A 15,990-nucleotide genomic window follows, 5' to 3' on the forward strand; every position below is an offset into this window, starting at 1 on the left:
GCTGGCAAAGGGGAAAGGAGAAAAAAAAAAAAAAAAGGGATGTGACCCATCTTCCTGATTTTTCACCGGGGCAAATGGAAGGATTCGTGTCCGGGTGGAAGCCCGGGCACGGTTTCCGCGGAGGCGGCAGGCAGAGCGGGTGGGCTCGGTGCCTGGAACGGGTATTTTGTGCCCGGGACCTGCCCTCCATCGCAGGCGGAAATCGCAGCCGTGCAAACGGTGCCATGCAAAGTGCTCCGAGAGCTGCCGAGTGTGGGGCAGAGCCCTGGGGTGGGGGGTGTGTGTGTGGTTTGGGCAGCCTGAAGAGACCTCCGATGCCGATCTCTTGGAAGTCGGAGCAGGGACGCAGCGCCGGGGCCGTCCCCGGGCTGGGGGTGTCCTCCGGCCATGGCTTGCTCCCTCCCTCCCCCCACGCATGCCTTAAGGCCGGCGTTTATATGCTGCTGGGAGGATGCGATTTCCCGTATCCCCCGTGTCCTGGGCACGTTCCCACTCTGGAAGGGACGAGCATCGTTCCGAGACATAAATGCGCTTAATGCAATGCATTAGCGTTTTTTCTTTCACGCTGGACTCGAGCCCACGATGAGCTCAGAGGTCTCACGTCGAAAACCTCTCCTCGAGGCACGCTGAGGAAACGAAGAGCGGGCGCTAATATCCCAACAGCGAGTCCTTCTCGGGCCCCTGGGAGAACCGTCCCTGCTTTTCCTTCGGAAATGATCCCAACACCGCTCATCCCTTAGCATCTGCCCCTATTTCTGGAAGAATGACCCCCCCAGCGGGGTTTTGAATGTTGCCAGTGCTGCATTACAGCCGTGCTGGGCTCTTTCACTTCTCGCCATCTCCTGATTTCTATCATTTTCTCTCTCTTCCCCGCCTGGTCCTTGCCATCGTCTCTTGTCCTGGACGGGTCTTGGGGCAGGGGGTGGTGTCGGGATGGCTGCGCTGGGCTGGATGCGGTGGCTTTTGCCCCCTGGGAAGATGCTGCTCTATATCCACCGGAGGTAATTCCCTCCCACCGGATTCCATCCCTCCTTCCGTATACATCCCAGCTCCTCAGCACCCAGGACCGTCCCTCGGCCCCCCAAACTCCCCTGCTGATGGCTGCAGGCGGAGCGGGGACCCCCGTGTCGCTGTGGGGCACAGAAGCTGGGATCTGTCCCCTCTCCCACCATCCCAGCTCAGCACCCACACTGGGGGCCGGGAATCGTCGCTGCTCCTCGTGCACACGAAGAAGGGCGGCGGGAGTTTGCTCGGGAAGGGAAAGGGTCAGGAAAAAGCTGGGTGGGATCTGGTGCTGCTGGATTTGGGGTTCATGGCCATGCCTGGCGTAGTTCCCCGAGAGCCCCGCAGGCATCACAGGGGGTTTGCAATGACCCGTCTCCCTCCTGGGGTGTCTCTTGGTTGCAGGGTGGAAAATAGAAGTTCCCGTCCCCACCGCCCCACGGGTGCTGCTGCCTCGCCGGCTGCGGCACCACCGCGGGGAGAGGGTGCTGCCGTGACGGGGACATGGTGGCATGAGCTCCCCCCACCCCTCGGTCATCTCACGGTGCTGCCGCAGCGCCGGGTTTCAGCTGGCTCCTGTGCTCCCCTCCCTGCCACGAGCCGAGTTCTGTCCGTTCTCTGCTGCTGTCTCCTGACAGGGACAGAGAGGGACACGCAGTGCGGGATGCGCAGTGAGGGGGGGGATGCGACGGGAATCAAAGCCAGGGGCTGTGGCGGTGCAGAGATGCTCTGGGAAGCTCTGCCCTTCTCTCATAAAAGTCCTTTATTAGAACAGCAAACATGACACTTCTCTTCAGTACAGCGGCTGTATGCAGCTATCATCGCGGTACAGGGGGACGACGTCTTACAATCACTGGGAGTCTAATAAGCACCATGAACATCCTAAAGAACGGGGGATAACGGCTGAGAGAGGAGCCCCGGGTGAGCCGGCCACGGGGGCTCCTCAGGAATTCACCAAAGAGCTGCTCGGCGTTGTCCCGCAACACGGCTCTCCTGCAGCTGAGAGAAACTCCTCGGTGTAAGTCAACAAGATAGCACCCATCCAATAAATTAGGTAAAACTTAATACTAGAGCAACAAGGGAACGAATGGACCGTCCTAGAGGAGGGCACGCTGGAAGGGAACGGTCTATTTACACGCGTCTTTCTGCTGGACCGGTACTCCCGTAGCTCCCCCTGACCCCGGTTGGATGAGCTGCAGCTCTCCGGCCAGGCTGGCGCCCACCCGGCAGCGACACCGCCGTCTCCCCGAGCCCCGCCAGCCGTGCCAGGGGACGGCGAGGGACCCAAAAGCGAAGCGTGGGGACATGCGCATGCAGGCGCCCTCGGCACGGGAACTGGGGGGGGGAAGTGGGGGCTGACACCGGGCACGGCACCCACAACCTCCCGCTCCCCTCCTGCCTCTGAATTACCAGAAAGTCGGGGGAGGGAGCGGAGGCTGAGGGAGACCGCTGCCGGCAGCAGGGCAGCGGGCACGTATTCCTGAGTGCGTGGCAGGGCTGTGGCCAGCTCTTCTTCCTCCCCATCCCTATCCCTATCCCCATCCCCATCCCCATCCCCATCCCCATCTCCATCCCCATCCCCATCTCCATCCCTATCCCCATCTCCATCCCTATCCCCATCCCCAACCCCGGGCTCCCCGTCAGACCCTTGCTGCAGAATGAATTCTCCTGTGAACGGAAGGACACTATCAGGTAGTATTTAAGGCTAGGCTTTATACGGCAACTATAAAAAAATAAATGCTAATCTCCGAGGAGCCGGGCGAGGGCTCTCTGGCGTATGGCTGTGGCGCACGTGCCGGCGCCGGGCTGCGGGGAGGAGGGGGAGAGCACTGCGTGGGTGCCCCCTGGCCCCACCGCTGCGCCCCATGGAAATGTCTCATGGGGACAAGGGACAGGGCCGGGCATTTTGGTAAGGACGTGGAGACTGACTGGTAATCCAGGACCCACCTCTACACGTGACCGAGGGCACTCTGCAAGAAAGGCCACGGGGAAAAGAAATAACCTGCAAAGTAACGGGGCTGGTGCGGGCGAAAGCTTTCCCGTGGTGGAGGGTCCCTCCTCTCTCCCCTCCGGTCAGTCCCACGGGAGGGGAAAGCGCTCTGCCAAATGAGATGAAACTGCCCCCCCCCTCCTCCCACCCCCAAACCCCAACTCAAATCGATAAAACCAAACCTAAAAGCGGACACAGAGGAACATCTCAGGCTACCAAGGTACTTCATCAGCCAAAAAGAGCTAAACAGCGAAGCGCACACACACAGGACAGCGCGGGAGGGTGGAGATCAGAGACGGCCAAAAGCCAGGTTCTTCCTTCCCGTTTTGCCTCCCCGTCTCCGGCTGGTGGCCGAGCAGGGACCCGGCGGCTCGGCAGCCGGCCTTGTCCCGTGGGAGGGAACGGGCTGGCTCCTCTCTTCCCGAGAAGACGCAGCCGGCTCCAGCAGCATCCTCACGGCATGGCTGAGCGTGAAGCGTAGAATTCGGGGACCGGCAGGCCGGTGTGCAGCGTCACCTGCAATAAGAGATAAAGGGCTCAGCCGCATCCCTCCGCGCCTGGTGGGACAGCCTACGGCACAGCAGCCGGCACAGCAGCAGCCCAAAACACCACGGGGAGCCCATCGCTCTTCCTGCCCTGCCACATGCATCCTCCGGGCTGCTGCGGGGCCTGGGAGGGCTGGGAAAGGCTGTCCCCAAGACCACGGTGGTGGCTTCATCTCGCTGCTTCACGACTTGTTTGCACCGCAGGAACCCCTACGCGACTCCAGCGTGAAGTGGGACTGCTGGTACCGGTGGTATCCAGCCACAAATATTCCCAGCCGGCTGCGGAGAGGTGCGACTCAGCAGCAGTTGTGTCTTTCTGCAGATGGGATGGAGAAAAGGGTACAGAGAGGGCTGAAGGACAATGATGCCACTCAATACAGAAGGAGACCTCTGAGAAGCCCCTGAGCTGAGCACGGGCTGTACAGTGGAGGGGACGTGGCTGAGCACCGGTGGGAGGAAGGACCTTCACGGCAGGGAAGCTGAGCAGCAGCAGGGTGCTGGGGCAGGACCATGCTACGGCGCTGGGGGGATGCTCAAGTGCAACCTTTAATGCTCCCTTCCAACCCAAACCATTCTGTGATTCCATGAAAACGGGAGCTAGGCACTGGGCCCGGCATCGCCTGGGGATGGGAGCGATGCGGCAGAGACTCCACCACAGGGACAAAGAGACCTGATGCTCACTGTGTGTAGGAAAACCCCGACAGGAAGGGATACGGGCGGAATCCGCTTGTATCGACTGACCGGGCAAGGGGCCGGGTCCTGCAGGGACCCACACACGTGCTGAGGAGCTGCGCACGGGGAATTCAGTTCCTTCTACAAATACTTTAATTTGGGAGGGAAGCACAATTCCTTCTTTTATTGGACCAGCGGCATTTTCCCCGTCAGATACAGACTTACAGAAAACTTTGTCTGAAATACAATTATTCCCCTCCTAATTTGAATCATTTTTAATTACTCGTACACCTTTGAAGAAGGATAATGAACGGCTTGGGTTTATTAGCAGCCTTTTATCAGCATCCCATGGGACTTCTCTGTTGTTAGGGGATTTAAGCTCTGCCTTGCCCAGTGAACTGTCAGAAAGCAGAGGGGCTCCAGAAACGCACTCATCTTTCGGGGCTGCGTAGAGGACTGTGGTAGGAATTAAACCCATCACCGAACAGGATGTTTTCACCACACCAAATTAATACAGCAACCCCTAAAAACAGTGCAGACGAGATGGGCTTCTTCAATGTTTCCTAATTAAACACCGGGAAACTCTAGCAGGGATGCTCCCAGGGTTTGGGATGGTCCCGACCAACCTCTGCTCCAGTGCTGCTGGAAAACCGTCACTGCCTCGGTACCGGCGCACAGTACACCCTGTACGCCGATGGACAACAGAGCAAAGCACCTCCTAATTTGGGAGTAACGGGCACAAACTTGAACACAGGAAGTTCCCTCTTAACATGAGGAGGACCTCCTCTCCTGTGAGGGTGGCAGAGCAGTGGCACAGGCTCCCCAGAGAGGTGGGGGAGTCTCCCCCTCTGGAGCCATTCCAAACCCGCCTGGACGCCGTCCTGTGCCACTGCTGGAGGTGCCCCTGCTCTGGCAGGGGGTGGGACTAGATGATCTCCAGAGGTCCCTTCCAACCCTGACCACTCTGTGATTCTGTAATTCATGGATCTCTAATTTACAGAAGCCACTTGGTGCCTCCGTCCTTGCACAGAGGTGATGCCTTTGACATCCACTGCAGAAGACCGTGTCAAAATGCTCCACACCCTGAAGTCATCCGTTATGTGCAACGTGTCCTAGGATGTGCCCGGGCACTTGTGCAGTGCTGGAGGTGCAAGCAGTGGCAGAGTGGATGTGCCAAAGCCAGGTTCGGTGAACACGGGGGACTCGGTGGGGGAGAGGACAGCAGGGATGAGATCAGTGAGAAGAAAAATGAAAGATGGAAATACCGGATAGGCGCAGGGACCCACCACTTGGTGATGTTCAGGAGAGCTGAGAGCTTGGGAGAGAGGGAGAGAAAAGGGATTTGAAGTTCCCCAGAGGAAAATAGGCTTTAAAAGGTGTCCTTCTACTTGGTAATGCTCCTATCTGGGTCCTGGGAGAGCTGTAAGAGCTGGTGAGGCTCTTGTGGGGTAGTATCATGAAGCGGAGCTGTCAAACCCCGTCAACCAGGGAGGGCTGGAGAACCCTGGTGCTTCATGAGCCCTGATGGAGAAACCTGGAGCGGGGAGCTGGAGGCAGCAGCTGTGGCTGCAGGAAGGCCTGTCCCGGTTTTAGACACTCACAGGTGGTTTCGGGTGTACGTTTAACTCTTTCCAAGCCACCCCTGTTGCACAAGGGCCCTCCCTGCCCCACCAAGTCCCCGTGCTGCTGAGCATCAGCGCACACTGCAGTGACAGCAGCATTAGCGGGAGCCTTCCAGCAAGCTCAACCGCAGGGTGTGCTGCCGTGGTATTCCGGAGCACGGTCAAAGCATGTACCTGCACGTTCCTGTTGAGGCTGACCGCGGGGAAGAAGAGGCCTTCCAGGTTCTCAAAGGCGACAGGCCCTTGCTGGTCCTCGTTGATGGAGAATGTCAAGGTTCTCCTGGTCAAATCCAGCAGCACTCCCACTGTGGCGCCTTTCGTTATCCCACCCTCGGTTCTGCGGGGGTGAGAAGAAGATCAGAACATCTCTGTGGCTTAACGTCCCTTGCGCTCCCAGCTCAGGGTTCAGTCCACAGACCTCAAAGGCTGATGATGGAGAACTTCACAGCTCACCCAGGAGCCAGGCCATGACCTGCACCCATCCCAGCCACGCTCACAAGTCCCTGGGCACCTCCTCCTCAACTCAAGCCTCCTGCGGAAGTGCTCTCCACTTTCTGAGATGTCCCTGAGGGCAAAGCTATCTACCAGAGCAGCCACAGCAACACAACCACAGGGGAAAGCAAGTGGACCTGGGCAGCAAAGCCGCAGGCCCCACTTCAAAACCTGCTGACCCATCAGGGAAAGGTCCTCGAGGCTGCAGGAAGGTGACACCAGGCTCTCCTCAAGCTACCGCAAAGCTTCAAAGCCGCCAGCCCCACTGTCCCACGGGGAAAGCGAGGAATAGCTGTGGCATGGGGACAAAGGTGAAGGCTATTTTCTCGTTGCACGAGTTGCAAGGCCTCGGGTGTTAATGGGAAGAGGGTGCTGCTACGCAGGAGCGGTGCCGTGCATGCTCGGGGGAAGAGTCAGCACGGAAAGGGTCGCAGCGGGCAGGGAAGGAAGACTGGAGCGAGGTAGAATCAGGGAGGCAGGGACTGTCCCTCCTTTCGGGTGAGGGCGCATCCTCGAACAGAGGGGATTAGGAGCGATGTCACCCTTCCCGTGGGCGTCTGTAGGTGCCACTGGAAAAGCCACGGGCTCTTCCTTGGGCTGTGGTCTCTGGGAAGAAGACCCCGTTGCAGACCACGTACCTGTTGGTGTGTGAATTGTTGTGCATGAACCAGCTCCGGTTATTGTCCACGTACATGGCCCAGGCCTTGTCGTCCTTGCCCAGCATGGCATCCTTCAGGACATCAATGCGTGCCACGCCAAAGGCCGGGTCAGGGTGGTTATCGTAACGATCGATTGACAGCTCCCAGTAATGGAGCCCTTTGGAAAAGCCCGTTTTCCCCAGCACAACCCTGTCATCATAGCTGTTGCAGGTGACAGTCAGGTTGTCATTAGAAAAGATGATGTCAGCGTGGGCAGAGGCAGGATCGAAAGAAAACCAAGCAACTGGAACACACAAACAACATCAGGTTAGTCCGGCGGCAGCCCGGCCGTCGGTGACCGAGCCACGCGGAGCGGACACGCAACAGCGCATGCGGCATGCAGGGCCGACACGGAAGGCGACGGCACGGCGGGGGCTCGGGCTGCGGCCCACCGGAGGCGGTGGGGAGGAGCAGGCAGGGAGCCGCAGAGCGGAGGGGGCTGCTGGCCAACGGAGGGCACCTTCCGTCATGGAGGGATGCTTTGAGCTCGTGCAGCTGCAGCCTGCCAGCGTGGCTGGGGTTTTACGGCCGGGACCCAGAGGAGTTTTGCTCTTGCTGCTCGCCGGTCTGTCTCCGTCCCCCTCCCGCTGTCTGTCTGTCTCAGCTCGTGAGCCCGCAGGATCCTGGCGATCTCCTGAAATTTGGCCCTAGCTGAAGGAGACGTGGGATCCCGGGCAGGTCTCCGGGCTGTAGCTAACACAACTCACTCTGACCGCTAAGGGTGACTCATGCAAGCAACAGGTCGCGGGGTCAGGCCCAGCGCGGGAAGGGGACTGAGGATTAGCAGAGAAGCTGTGCGTGTGTGTATTTGAGGGCTGGCAGTCCTGGGAACCAAAAGCACATACAGAGGTCTACACCGACAGAGACACTACATCACACCGAGAAACCTCCCTGCGGAGCAACCGGCCACACGTAAGACAAGAGCTAGCTCATGGGAAGGCTGGAAAACGCCCCAAAAGCTCCACGACTCGGTACGGCCGCTGGTTTAAATGCACGGGACTCGGTTACTGCAAATCTGACAGATACAGTGTCACGTCCTCGACAAGACACAGGCACGGGGTTTCACAAGCCACCAGCCCGGTTCCCCAGGTGGTTTTCTCCAGCGGTCACTGAAACGTGAACTGACACATCCACAAAACACTCCCGCGCCTGCAGGAGTAAATACGGCTTGAAAAATAAAACACTCCGGTGAGATTTATTCATTGATTTATTGGATCGTTTCACAAGACAGCTCACATGCACGCGGGTGCCCCGGTTTTGCAACTTGATGGAGGTGATTCCGTACCTGCCACCATTTTTTTAATGTCAACTGTGGTCATTCCCAAGGAAAGGCATGCAGGAAAGAAAACAGCATGTCAAGTTGGGTTGAGAAAGGAAGGAGAAACAATCTCTGCTTGCCTGCTTCTCCAGCGAGCGCACGGACCTTTCAGCGTTTGGCATAACGGTGGGGAGAGACGGAGCGAGGATGGGCTCGGGATGCTGAGGAGGGAATCTCGCTGGGCTGAGCAGGGGGCTCCTTCTCCCACGGGGGATGAACGACCTCGCAGGTGGTCTGCATGGCGCAGGCAAGCAGCTACCACCAGCGTTCGCTCCAATTAGCTGCAGAGGGGCTAATCACCTCCTCGGCATTTGGCCCACGTTCAAGCTCCCTTCATGAACTGGGATCCGTATTGCTTTGAGCGGGAGGATCAGTTCTTAACTACAGGGCCGCTTCCAGAGCACTGACTTCAGGTTTCTCTTTTAAACCACATGGGGGAAAACTTAAAAAAACTTTACATCATGGCAATCACCATTCCTCCCCCAAATTTCCCTCCTGCCGTGACATCCAAAGGCGCCCTGCAAGCATGGTATGCGCAAGAAGCGCTCCTCACTCACCAAAGAAAAGTTAAAGATTTAAAAAAAAAAAAAAAAAAGGATGAACAACATAGAGTAGGTGCCAGTTAATTGTAATAAATATACTTGCCTAATTGAGAGTAAGGCGTTCCTTGTGTCTCAAAATTGCATCCTATAAAGAGATACTACATTTCACACATCACAGCTAAGAAACAACAACCGCCTGAAAAACACTCCTGAGCATTTAACCTTTAACTAAGCATCCAGCCAGCCACGGGAGGCCTGATTCATTAAAAGCCAGAGAGCACGGAGAGGGGTTGCAAATATGACCCGTGAGTTTGACTGTTGGCCGTTTTGGTGTGTCTCACCCTTTGGGACTTGCGGATTATCCACTCTTTCATGGCCAGATCCCATCACAGCCTTCAAGAGCATCAAGTCTGAGCGCTACCTGCTCGGGATGCCAAATCATTGGAATTTCCTCCAGAAAAGGGACAGGAAATTTTAGTCTGGGCAGAATATCTTGGCTGCTTGGTAAGTATTCTCTAGATTGACACTCAGTTGAATCACTTAAAAAACCACTCCACTCCTTGGAGGACAGGGACTGAGGAAAGAATTATAGAATCATAGAATGCTTTAGGTTGGAAGGGACCTTGAAGATCATCGAGTTCCAAACCCCCTGCCACAGGCAGAAGAGCAGCCACTGGTGCGTCCAGTGAATAGGGACCACCGAGCTCTCCCGGGCTGTGCAGTCTGGGCAGAAGCAGAGCAGAGGAGGGGGTCCCTGGGGACAGACGCCTGGTCTCAGACCCCGGCTAGCACCCAAAGGACACCAGGGGTCCTTTAGCTTCGACCGCGGTTGCGTGGGCAGGACGCATCGGGGTGCCCTTCATCCTCCTGCAACTGGGCTGTGCCCGACCGCTGCCTGCAAACACCTCCTGGGAGCTGGACCGCAGCCGGGGACTAATCCAGGAGCTTGTCCTGGTCCAGGAACTTGTCCTTGCCAGGAGAGGGTTGGCACTACACAGGGGGGCATTCGTGAAAGGGTGCTGTATTTTAAGGAAACCCCTGTCTAGGTCCGTGACTGGTTTTCACCTCTCCTCTGGTGAGGAAGCAGGTTTTACACCCTGCTGAGGTGCGTGGTGGTGGGAAAGCATCTGGCCGCAGTCGCGCTCCACGGCGAGTGCCAAGCAGCACCTCCCGAGGCTGTTTTAATGAATCGCGCCCCGTGCCCCTACTCAAAAAGTGATTTTGAAGGGCTCTGTGCATCACTACGATACAAGTTCACCTGAGTGCGAAACAGCACGGACACACGGGCACATTCCGGACCCCGTTTTGCGTTGCCCCACCACCCCAGACCGCGGCTGCGGAGGTCCGTACTGCACACACAAGTATTGCTCACGGTCACCGCGGTGGATCTCGGTACACTGGACACAAAGTAAGAAAACATCCGTAACAGAACAGAGTTCAAGCCATTAGCGCACAGCAGTACGATGAGAAAAAAAACATAAAAAGCACAAAGAAAAGAAAGTTGCGGGGCCCCCGGTTATTCTGGCAAGGGTCATGCTGCAGCATTCCTCATTCCGGGTTATGGGATGGAAATCAAACAATCGGGGGCCCCCATTCTTCCTGGGCTTACACCAGAGGAAGCCGTGAATTACTCCATTGGAGCCCATGGAGTGGTGTAAATCCAGAGTGGCGGAAGAATCAGGGCCCAGGATCTTTAGCAACGGGAGATGTGCAAAGACTGGTTAGAAAACAGCTCTGAGAGATGCACTGTGCCTGCGGCTCCTTCGCTGGCTGCCCGACACCGTCACTCAATTCTGCCTGTACTGCCTACGTCCCACCACAGCCCCCGAGGACCGGGCGCCAGGAGGCAAGCAAAGCGCTTGTGGGTGCTGCCGGACGAGCGAGGTATCACGGGAGTGGTTTCCTCTGCTCTGCAGAAAACGAGACTTCGATAGGATCGCGTCTGGTTTTGCAAAAGGCGAGCCCAGCGCTTGAAGCTGAGCGGACGAGAGCCCACACCTTCAGGGTCTCAGGAAGCCAGACTGCGAGGGGTCGCTGAGCCGGCCGTAGCAGACCTTGCTTGCATCTAGACTTGCTTCTTTCTTAAGCGGGGTCTAGATTTAATCAAGCAAATTAATTTCACAGAACAAATCTCACAGCAGAGGCTGCGTTTTCTGGCTGTATAGGGAAAGCAAACCATCAAGATGTCCCCACAGGTTTCTCCCTGTTCTTCTGACTGTCCCTAGACACAAGATCAACACAAACTAGAGATGAGGGATCAGCTCTGTGGGCTGGCTGGGCAAAATGGTTCAGCCACGCCGGCCCGGGTGGGAACAGCACCCACGTAAGGAGTTACTGTGCTGCTCCGTCACCCCACGCCTGGAACTGCCCATGCTGGTACGTAGAGATGAACACACCACGAGACCTACGCCACCGAAAGTCCCTCCGCGGCAGGAGCAGGCCACTGACAAACAGAAGGAGTTCCCCCTGCCATCCGCATGTCATGGGAAAAACAAACACAACGGAACAAAACAAACAAATACTTTGAAGATGCCCAGAAGCACAGACGAAGAGGAAATGCCAGAGGCACTCGGCTCACCAGCTGAATTCAGGGACTGTAAAGAAGAATGCAAGCTCAGCTGGTGGGCCGAAGATCTTAGCTCAAAGTAGGATCTCCCCGGAAAGCTGGGTTGTAGATTAAGGGTGGAGGAGAAAGGACTCATTCTACGAAGCTGCGATCTTTCCAAAGGCACTGGAAAAGGGAGGGTCTGTTCTTCTGACTGCGTGTCTAAATGTAAGATCAACGCAAACTAGAGATCAGAAATGGGGTCTGCAGGACGGTGTCGCTCCATCGCCCGAAACCGGAGCTCGGACCAGAGCACAGACGTTTCGGCACGCACGGACCCTGCTTCGCTGCAGCGAGCGTGCGGACGGTGCGTGGAGCAGAAATGTCTGGTGCTGCGCAACCCAGGCAGACCCTTCAGGAAAGCCTTGCCTCGGACAGTATCGGCAATAAACACATTGTCATCTTCCAAAACGTTCCCATGTCACCATGACAAATTCGATACGCTTTTCTTTAAAGGGAGTCCTGCACCTCTTCACAGTAATGCACCTAAAAAAATTCACAAGTTACCATGCACACTTCCCATCGTTCTTTAATAAATCTCATACCTTTTTTGTGCACAATAATCAGTGGCGTAAAAGCTGGTTGGTTGGTAACACTGAAAGGCATTTTGCAGGGCTGTACTAAGCTCTATTACCCTAAGTACCACCAAGCACCCACCTTACTCAAAGGTTGTTCGGGATGTTGTGTTCTTGGTATCCCTTTGTACCTGTCAAAACACATCTGAGCCTTACAGTAAGAATTTAACTCATGTGATTCACAGCAAAATGTCAGAGTAGAGGGAACCTCTCGGGTCACCAGTCATCGGTTGCCATTCCCTGCTACCACTAATGGTCACCTCCTGCAATTTCTTTCCTAGCCTTGTCAAGGGGTATGGTAACATCAAAGTGTAGAATCCACCATCCTCCACACATTCAAATCAGACAAACTCCCAAACGCTGTATCCCCAGCCTCAATAGGCATTGAGCTGGAAATCACGGTACAATCAGACAAACTCCCGAACGCTGTATCCCCAGCCTCAGCTGGGAATAGGCATTGAGCTGGAAATCACGGTAAACCAGATAAAAGGAAGCATTTCTTTGCACAGCGGATTGTAACTTCTGCAACTTGCGGCTGCGCGAGGCTGTGGAAGCAGAGCGTCAGTGGGTTCACGTATGGGTTAGATAAATTATTGCACAACAGGTCAATAAATGGAGCACAAGGTTAGCGAAGGACATGCCCTCCAACATCTACAAGAGTGAGAGGAACTACTACCAAGAAGAGCCGGGTTCATGGCTCTCCCTAACTAGCATCTCATGTTCCTACAGCTCCTTGCAGCGTGTCTCCCCTTGTTCACCCCTTCCCAAAAACCGCTGGTTAAAAAGCCCTGGTTGGTGCTGAGGGTCAATCCGTGGCTGGTAAGGAACTTAAAAGTTGCGCCCCAGATGAGGAACTGGGCTTGAAAGAGCAGTAAAGCTTTGCCTAGGCTGGGGACGGGCTCTCAGGCTGTGGTGCCCAAGTCCCTCCACCACATCCCCATGGGGGCAGAGGTGGCCGGGAGCGGCTGCTCATGGTGTTGGCAGAACTGGCCGAGTTTGGAAACCTGGGAGAGGGGGGAGCAGGGCACAGAGTGTGACAAGCCAGGTTTTCCTCCCCGATCTCCTGCTCCTAGGCTTGTGTCTCACCAAAGAAACAAGAAGCCAAAACCAAACTTGCCTTGAAACTCTGCAGCCGTGCCTAAAGCTGGAGACTCAGCAGCCGAGAGAAGGGGGAGCGGAGACACGGCTCTCCCCCCAGGCAGGGCTGCGGCAGCATGGGCCACATGTGCCCAGGAGAGCGTGGCTGAAGGCACGAAGCAGCCCAATGGAAGAGTCAAGGTGTGGACAGTCAAAGAGAGCTGGGTAAGGGTGAGAATGGAGCAGCAGGTTTTGGCAGGAGGAAGATAGAACCTCTGCACCAGCCTGAGGAGCAGGCAAGGACAGTCCCCTCCAGCGCTGCTGAGCTCCTCTTCTCCATCTCCACCTGGGGTGAGCTGGTCCTTCATGCCACCATCCAGCTTGCTGGACAGTCCACGGAAAGAAACAACACTGGAGGCACTCAGAAGCCATCTCAGAAATCCTTGTAGAGAAAAGCAGCCCATCAGCCAGCCCACCTGCAGACTCCAATCCCACTGTAACTGGGAAGTCTCCTCCTCTGTTCCTTGCCACCGTGCACTAAGTGCCTGTTCCTGGGAGTGGCTCTTTGCATCCCACCATGACCAGCAGACCAGAGCCAGGGGTTTCTGCAAAGCCTCTCAGAGGCTGCTCTTGCCGCAGCCGTGAATGCACCAAGGAACCACCAGCTGTGGGTACGGTGAAAATGGGAACATGCCGGGAGAAAAACCGACTGGATCCTAAAGTCAGCAGGAGACTGGCCAGAGGCTGGAAAATCTGCTGGATGAGGAAAGACCAAGAGATCTGGGGTTGCCCAGCCCAGGGAGGAGGAGAAGGCTGGTGGGAGACCCGAGGTCTCCCAGGGGTGAGGACAGCTGAGCAGTGCTGCCACCAGCCAAGCTTTGTAAGCTGCCTGTGCCATGGGACAGGGTCACCTTGCAAACTTTCTTCCAGACCGATTTCCAAGCCTACAGCTGAACTTCATTCAGGTGCTAAAGAAACAGAGAGGTTAAGCCAGGCCACACATCGCAGCGCTTTGGAGCCTGCAGTGACGGTCCTGGGAGGCACTGGCTAAGCCATGACAGGGCAAGGGATACTCCTAGGTCAAACAGCCTGACGTCAGCTAGGGGGAGGACACAGTTCAAGGTAAGGACCATTGCCTTCAGCCGTTGCTGCCATTTGACTGTGCTGCTGCTGCTGATCTTCACCCCTGGGAAGCCCCAGAGGGCCCAGCACATGGGAAGGACTCGGGCACAGACCTTCTCCCAGCCAGGAGCCACCTTGCCCTGCTGGTGACACCAAGCACCAGCTTTAAAGAGTGAACTGCAATTTCCTCGGCTGGAAAACGTAGTTTCCTTTGGGATGAGCAGGAGAGGATGTGCCGCACCACGGGCTGGGAAGGTGCTCTCCAGCTTGCTGTAGGCTTGCGTGTGTGCCGACTTCCCGTGGGACATTCCCATCAGTGCTGGCTGGCTTGTCTTGGCCGTGCAGGAGCAGAGAGGCATGCCTGCAGAGGCCCAGACACAATTTTACCCACTTCTCATCCTTCAGCTGCCGAGACCCTGCAAGATGTTTCATTCCCTGCTAACCTCTGCAGCCCGTATCACTGCTCGCCGAAGGGAAAAGAAAGACTCCAGTTAACTTCCACAGCCCGTGGATAAGGATCTCGTGTGCTCGGACTAGAAAGCAGCTTTTTAAATAACATCCTCTGAGATGTTTAAATAACATCCTATGAGAATTTCTCATAACCACTTACAGCGGGACAGCTGTGCTCAGAGATGTTCTCTTCATATCGAGCCCATCTCTTCTTTTGTCCCCTCTTCCCGCACGAACACTTTGCAGCAAGCTGCAGAGCATGGCTGAAGGGGAAAGCTAAGCCTACTTCAGACAAAATAGCACTTAAAGGCCTGATGCTGCTGTAAAGGCCCGAAATAAAAGCCTAACCAGGAGCCGTGATGTGTGAGGAGGCTCTATTCAACAAGTCAGTTCAATATCCGGAACCTGCACAGAGATGTGATTTATTTCACTTGGAGTCCAAAAAGCTCAGACGGCCTCTAAGAGCAGAAAATGCTCCGGGCCCATTTGACTTTTTCTCTTTCTTTCTTTCCTGCTGGAATACCAAACGCGAAAGACCACTGAGTGAAAAAGCTGAACGTGGCAAACTTTCATCCGATGCTCAGAAGAGTGAAACCTCTGTTTACTGGCACAGACCGAGGCACAGCCTGACCTGCTGGGACCATGAAGAGCTATTTTCTCCCAGGTTCCTTCATATTTTGGAGCTGCGCGATAGGGGAGCTTGGCTCAACAGCGAAAACATCTAGGAGAGGAAGACAGCTGGAAAGATCATAGTGGGAATGCTGCGAACTCCTGGCTGGGACAACTTAAAGCCCAACTGGTTTTGGTTAGGGAACTGTGTCTCAAATGGGTCTTAGGAGACACAAATGTGATGAGAAGCCAAAGCTCTGCGGTCTCCTGCAAAGGCTGCTGAAGCCGGGTAGCGAAGCAGGTGAGAACTGCCGACCTTCAGGCTTTGGAAGTGGTCCTGGCCGCCACAGCGCAGGGCTGGATCCAGGTTGTCCCATCTCTGCATCTCCAGCGGAACGGCGCGGCTTCCTTGACGCTGGTGCCCAGCTTTGCAAACACGCACACAGCTCTCAGACGGACGTGCCCAGGCCTTTGCGGCCTGTGATTTGAGTTTTCTGCCTCTCATATGAGAAGGGTTCGTCAACAGGTTTGCTCTCCACTCTACCTCTGTCACGTGTGAGTCCCATTCCTCACCAACCTGTCCTGCCCACACATCCAAACCTGGTACATGCCCTTTCCGAACTGGAACGGTTATCTCCTGCAGATGAGTGCAGGCAAGCAAGTGAAAAACC

At 55.9% G+C, this 15,990-nt stretch overlaps 1 protein-coding gene across 1 annotated transcript in view; it reads right to left on the reverse strand.

Moving 5' to 3' along the window:
* PYGL (phosphorylase, glycogen, liver) overlaps positions 1-14,619 on the reverse strand; it is a 32,474-nt gene extending 17,855 nt beyond the window's left edge. The window contains 7 exon segments of the mRNA XM_009893939.1: positions 2,163-2,337; positions 3,376-3,508; positions 4,836-4,927; positions 5,475-5,524; positions 6,006-6,168; positions 6,962-7,265; positions 14,502-14,619. Coding sequence (XP_009892241.1) covers positions 2,163-2,337; positions 3,376-3,508; positions 4,836-4,927; positions 5,475-5,524; positions 6,006-6,168; positions 6,962-7,265; positions 14,502-14,619 — 1,035 coding nt within the window.
* Positions 14,620-15,990: the final 1,371 nt, after the last annotated feature.

The sequence above is a fragment of the Charadrius vociferus genome, unplaced genomic scaffold, assembly GCF_000708025.1.
Source record: "Charadrius vociferus isolate BGI_N301 unplaced genomic scaffold, ASM70802v2 scaffold49, whole genome shotgun sequence".
Taxonomy (NCBI): Eukaryota; Metazoa; Chordata; class Aves; order Charadriiformes; family Charadriidae; genus Charadrius; species Charadrius vociferus.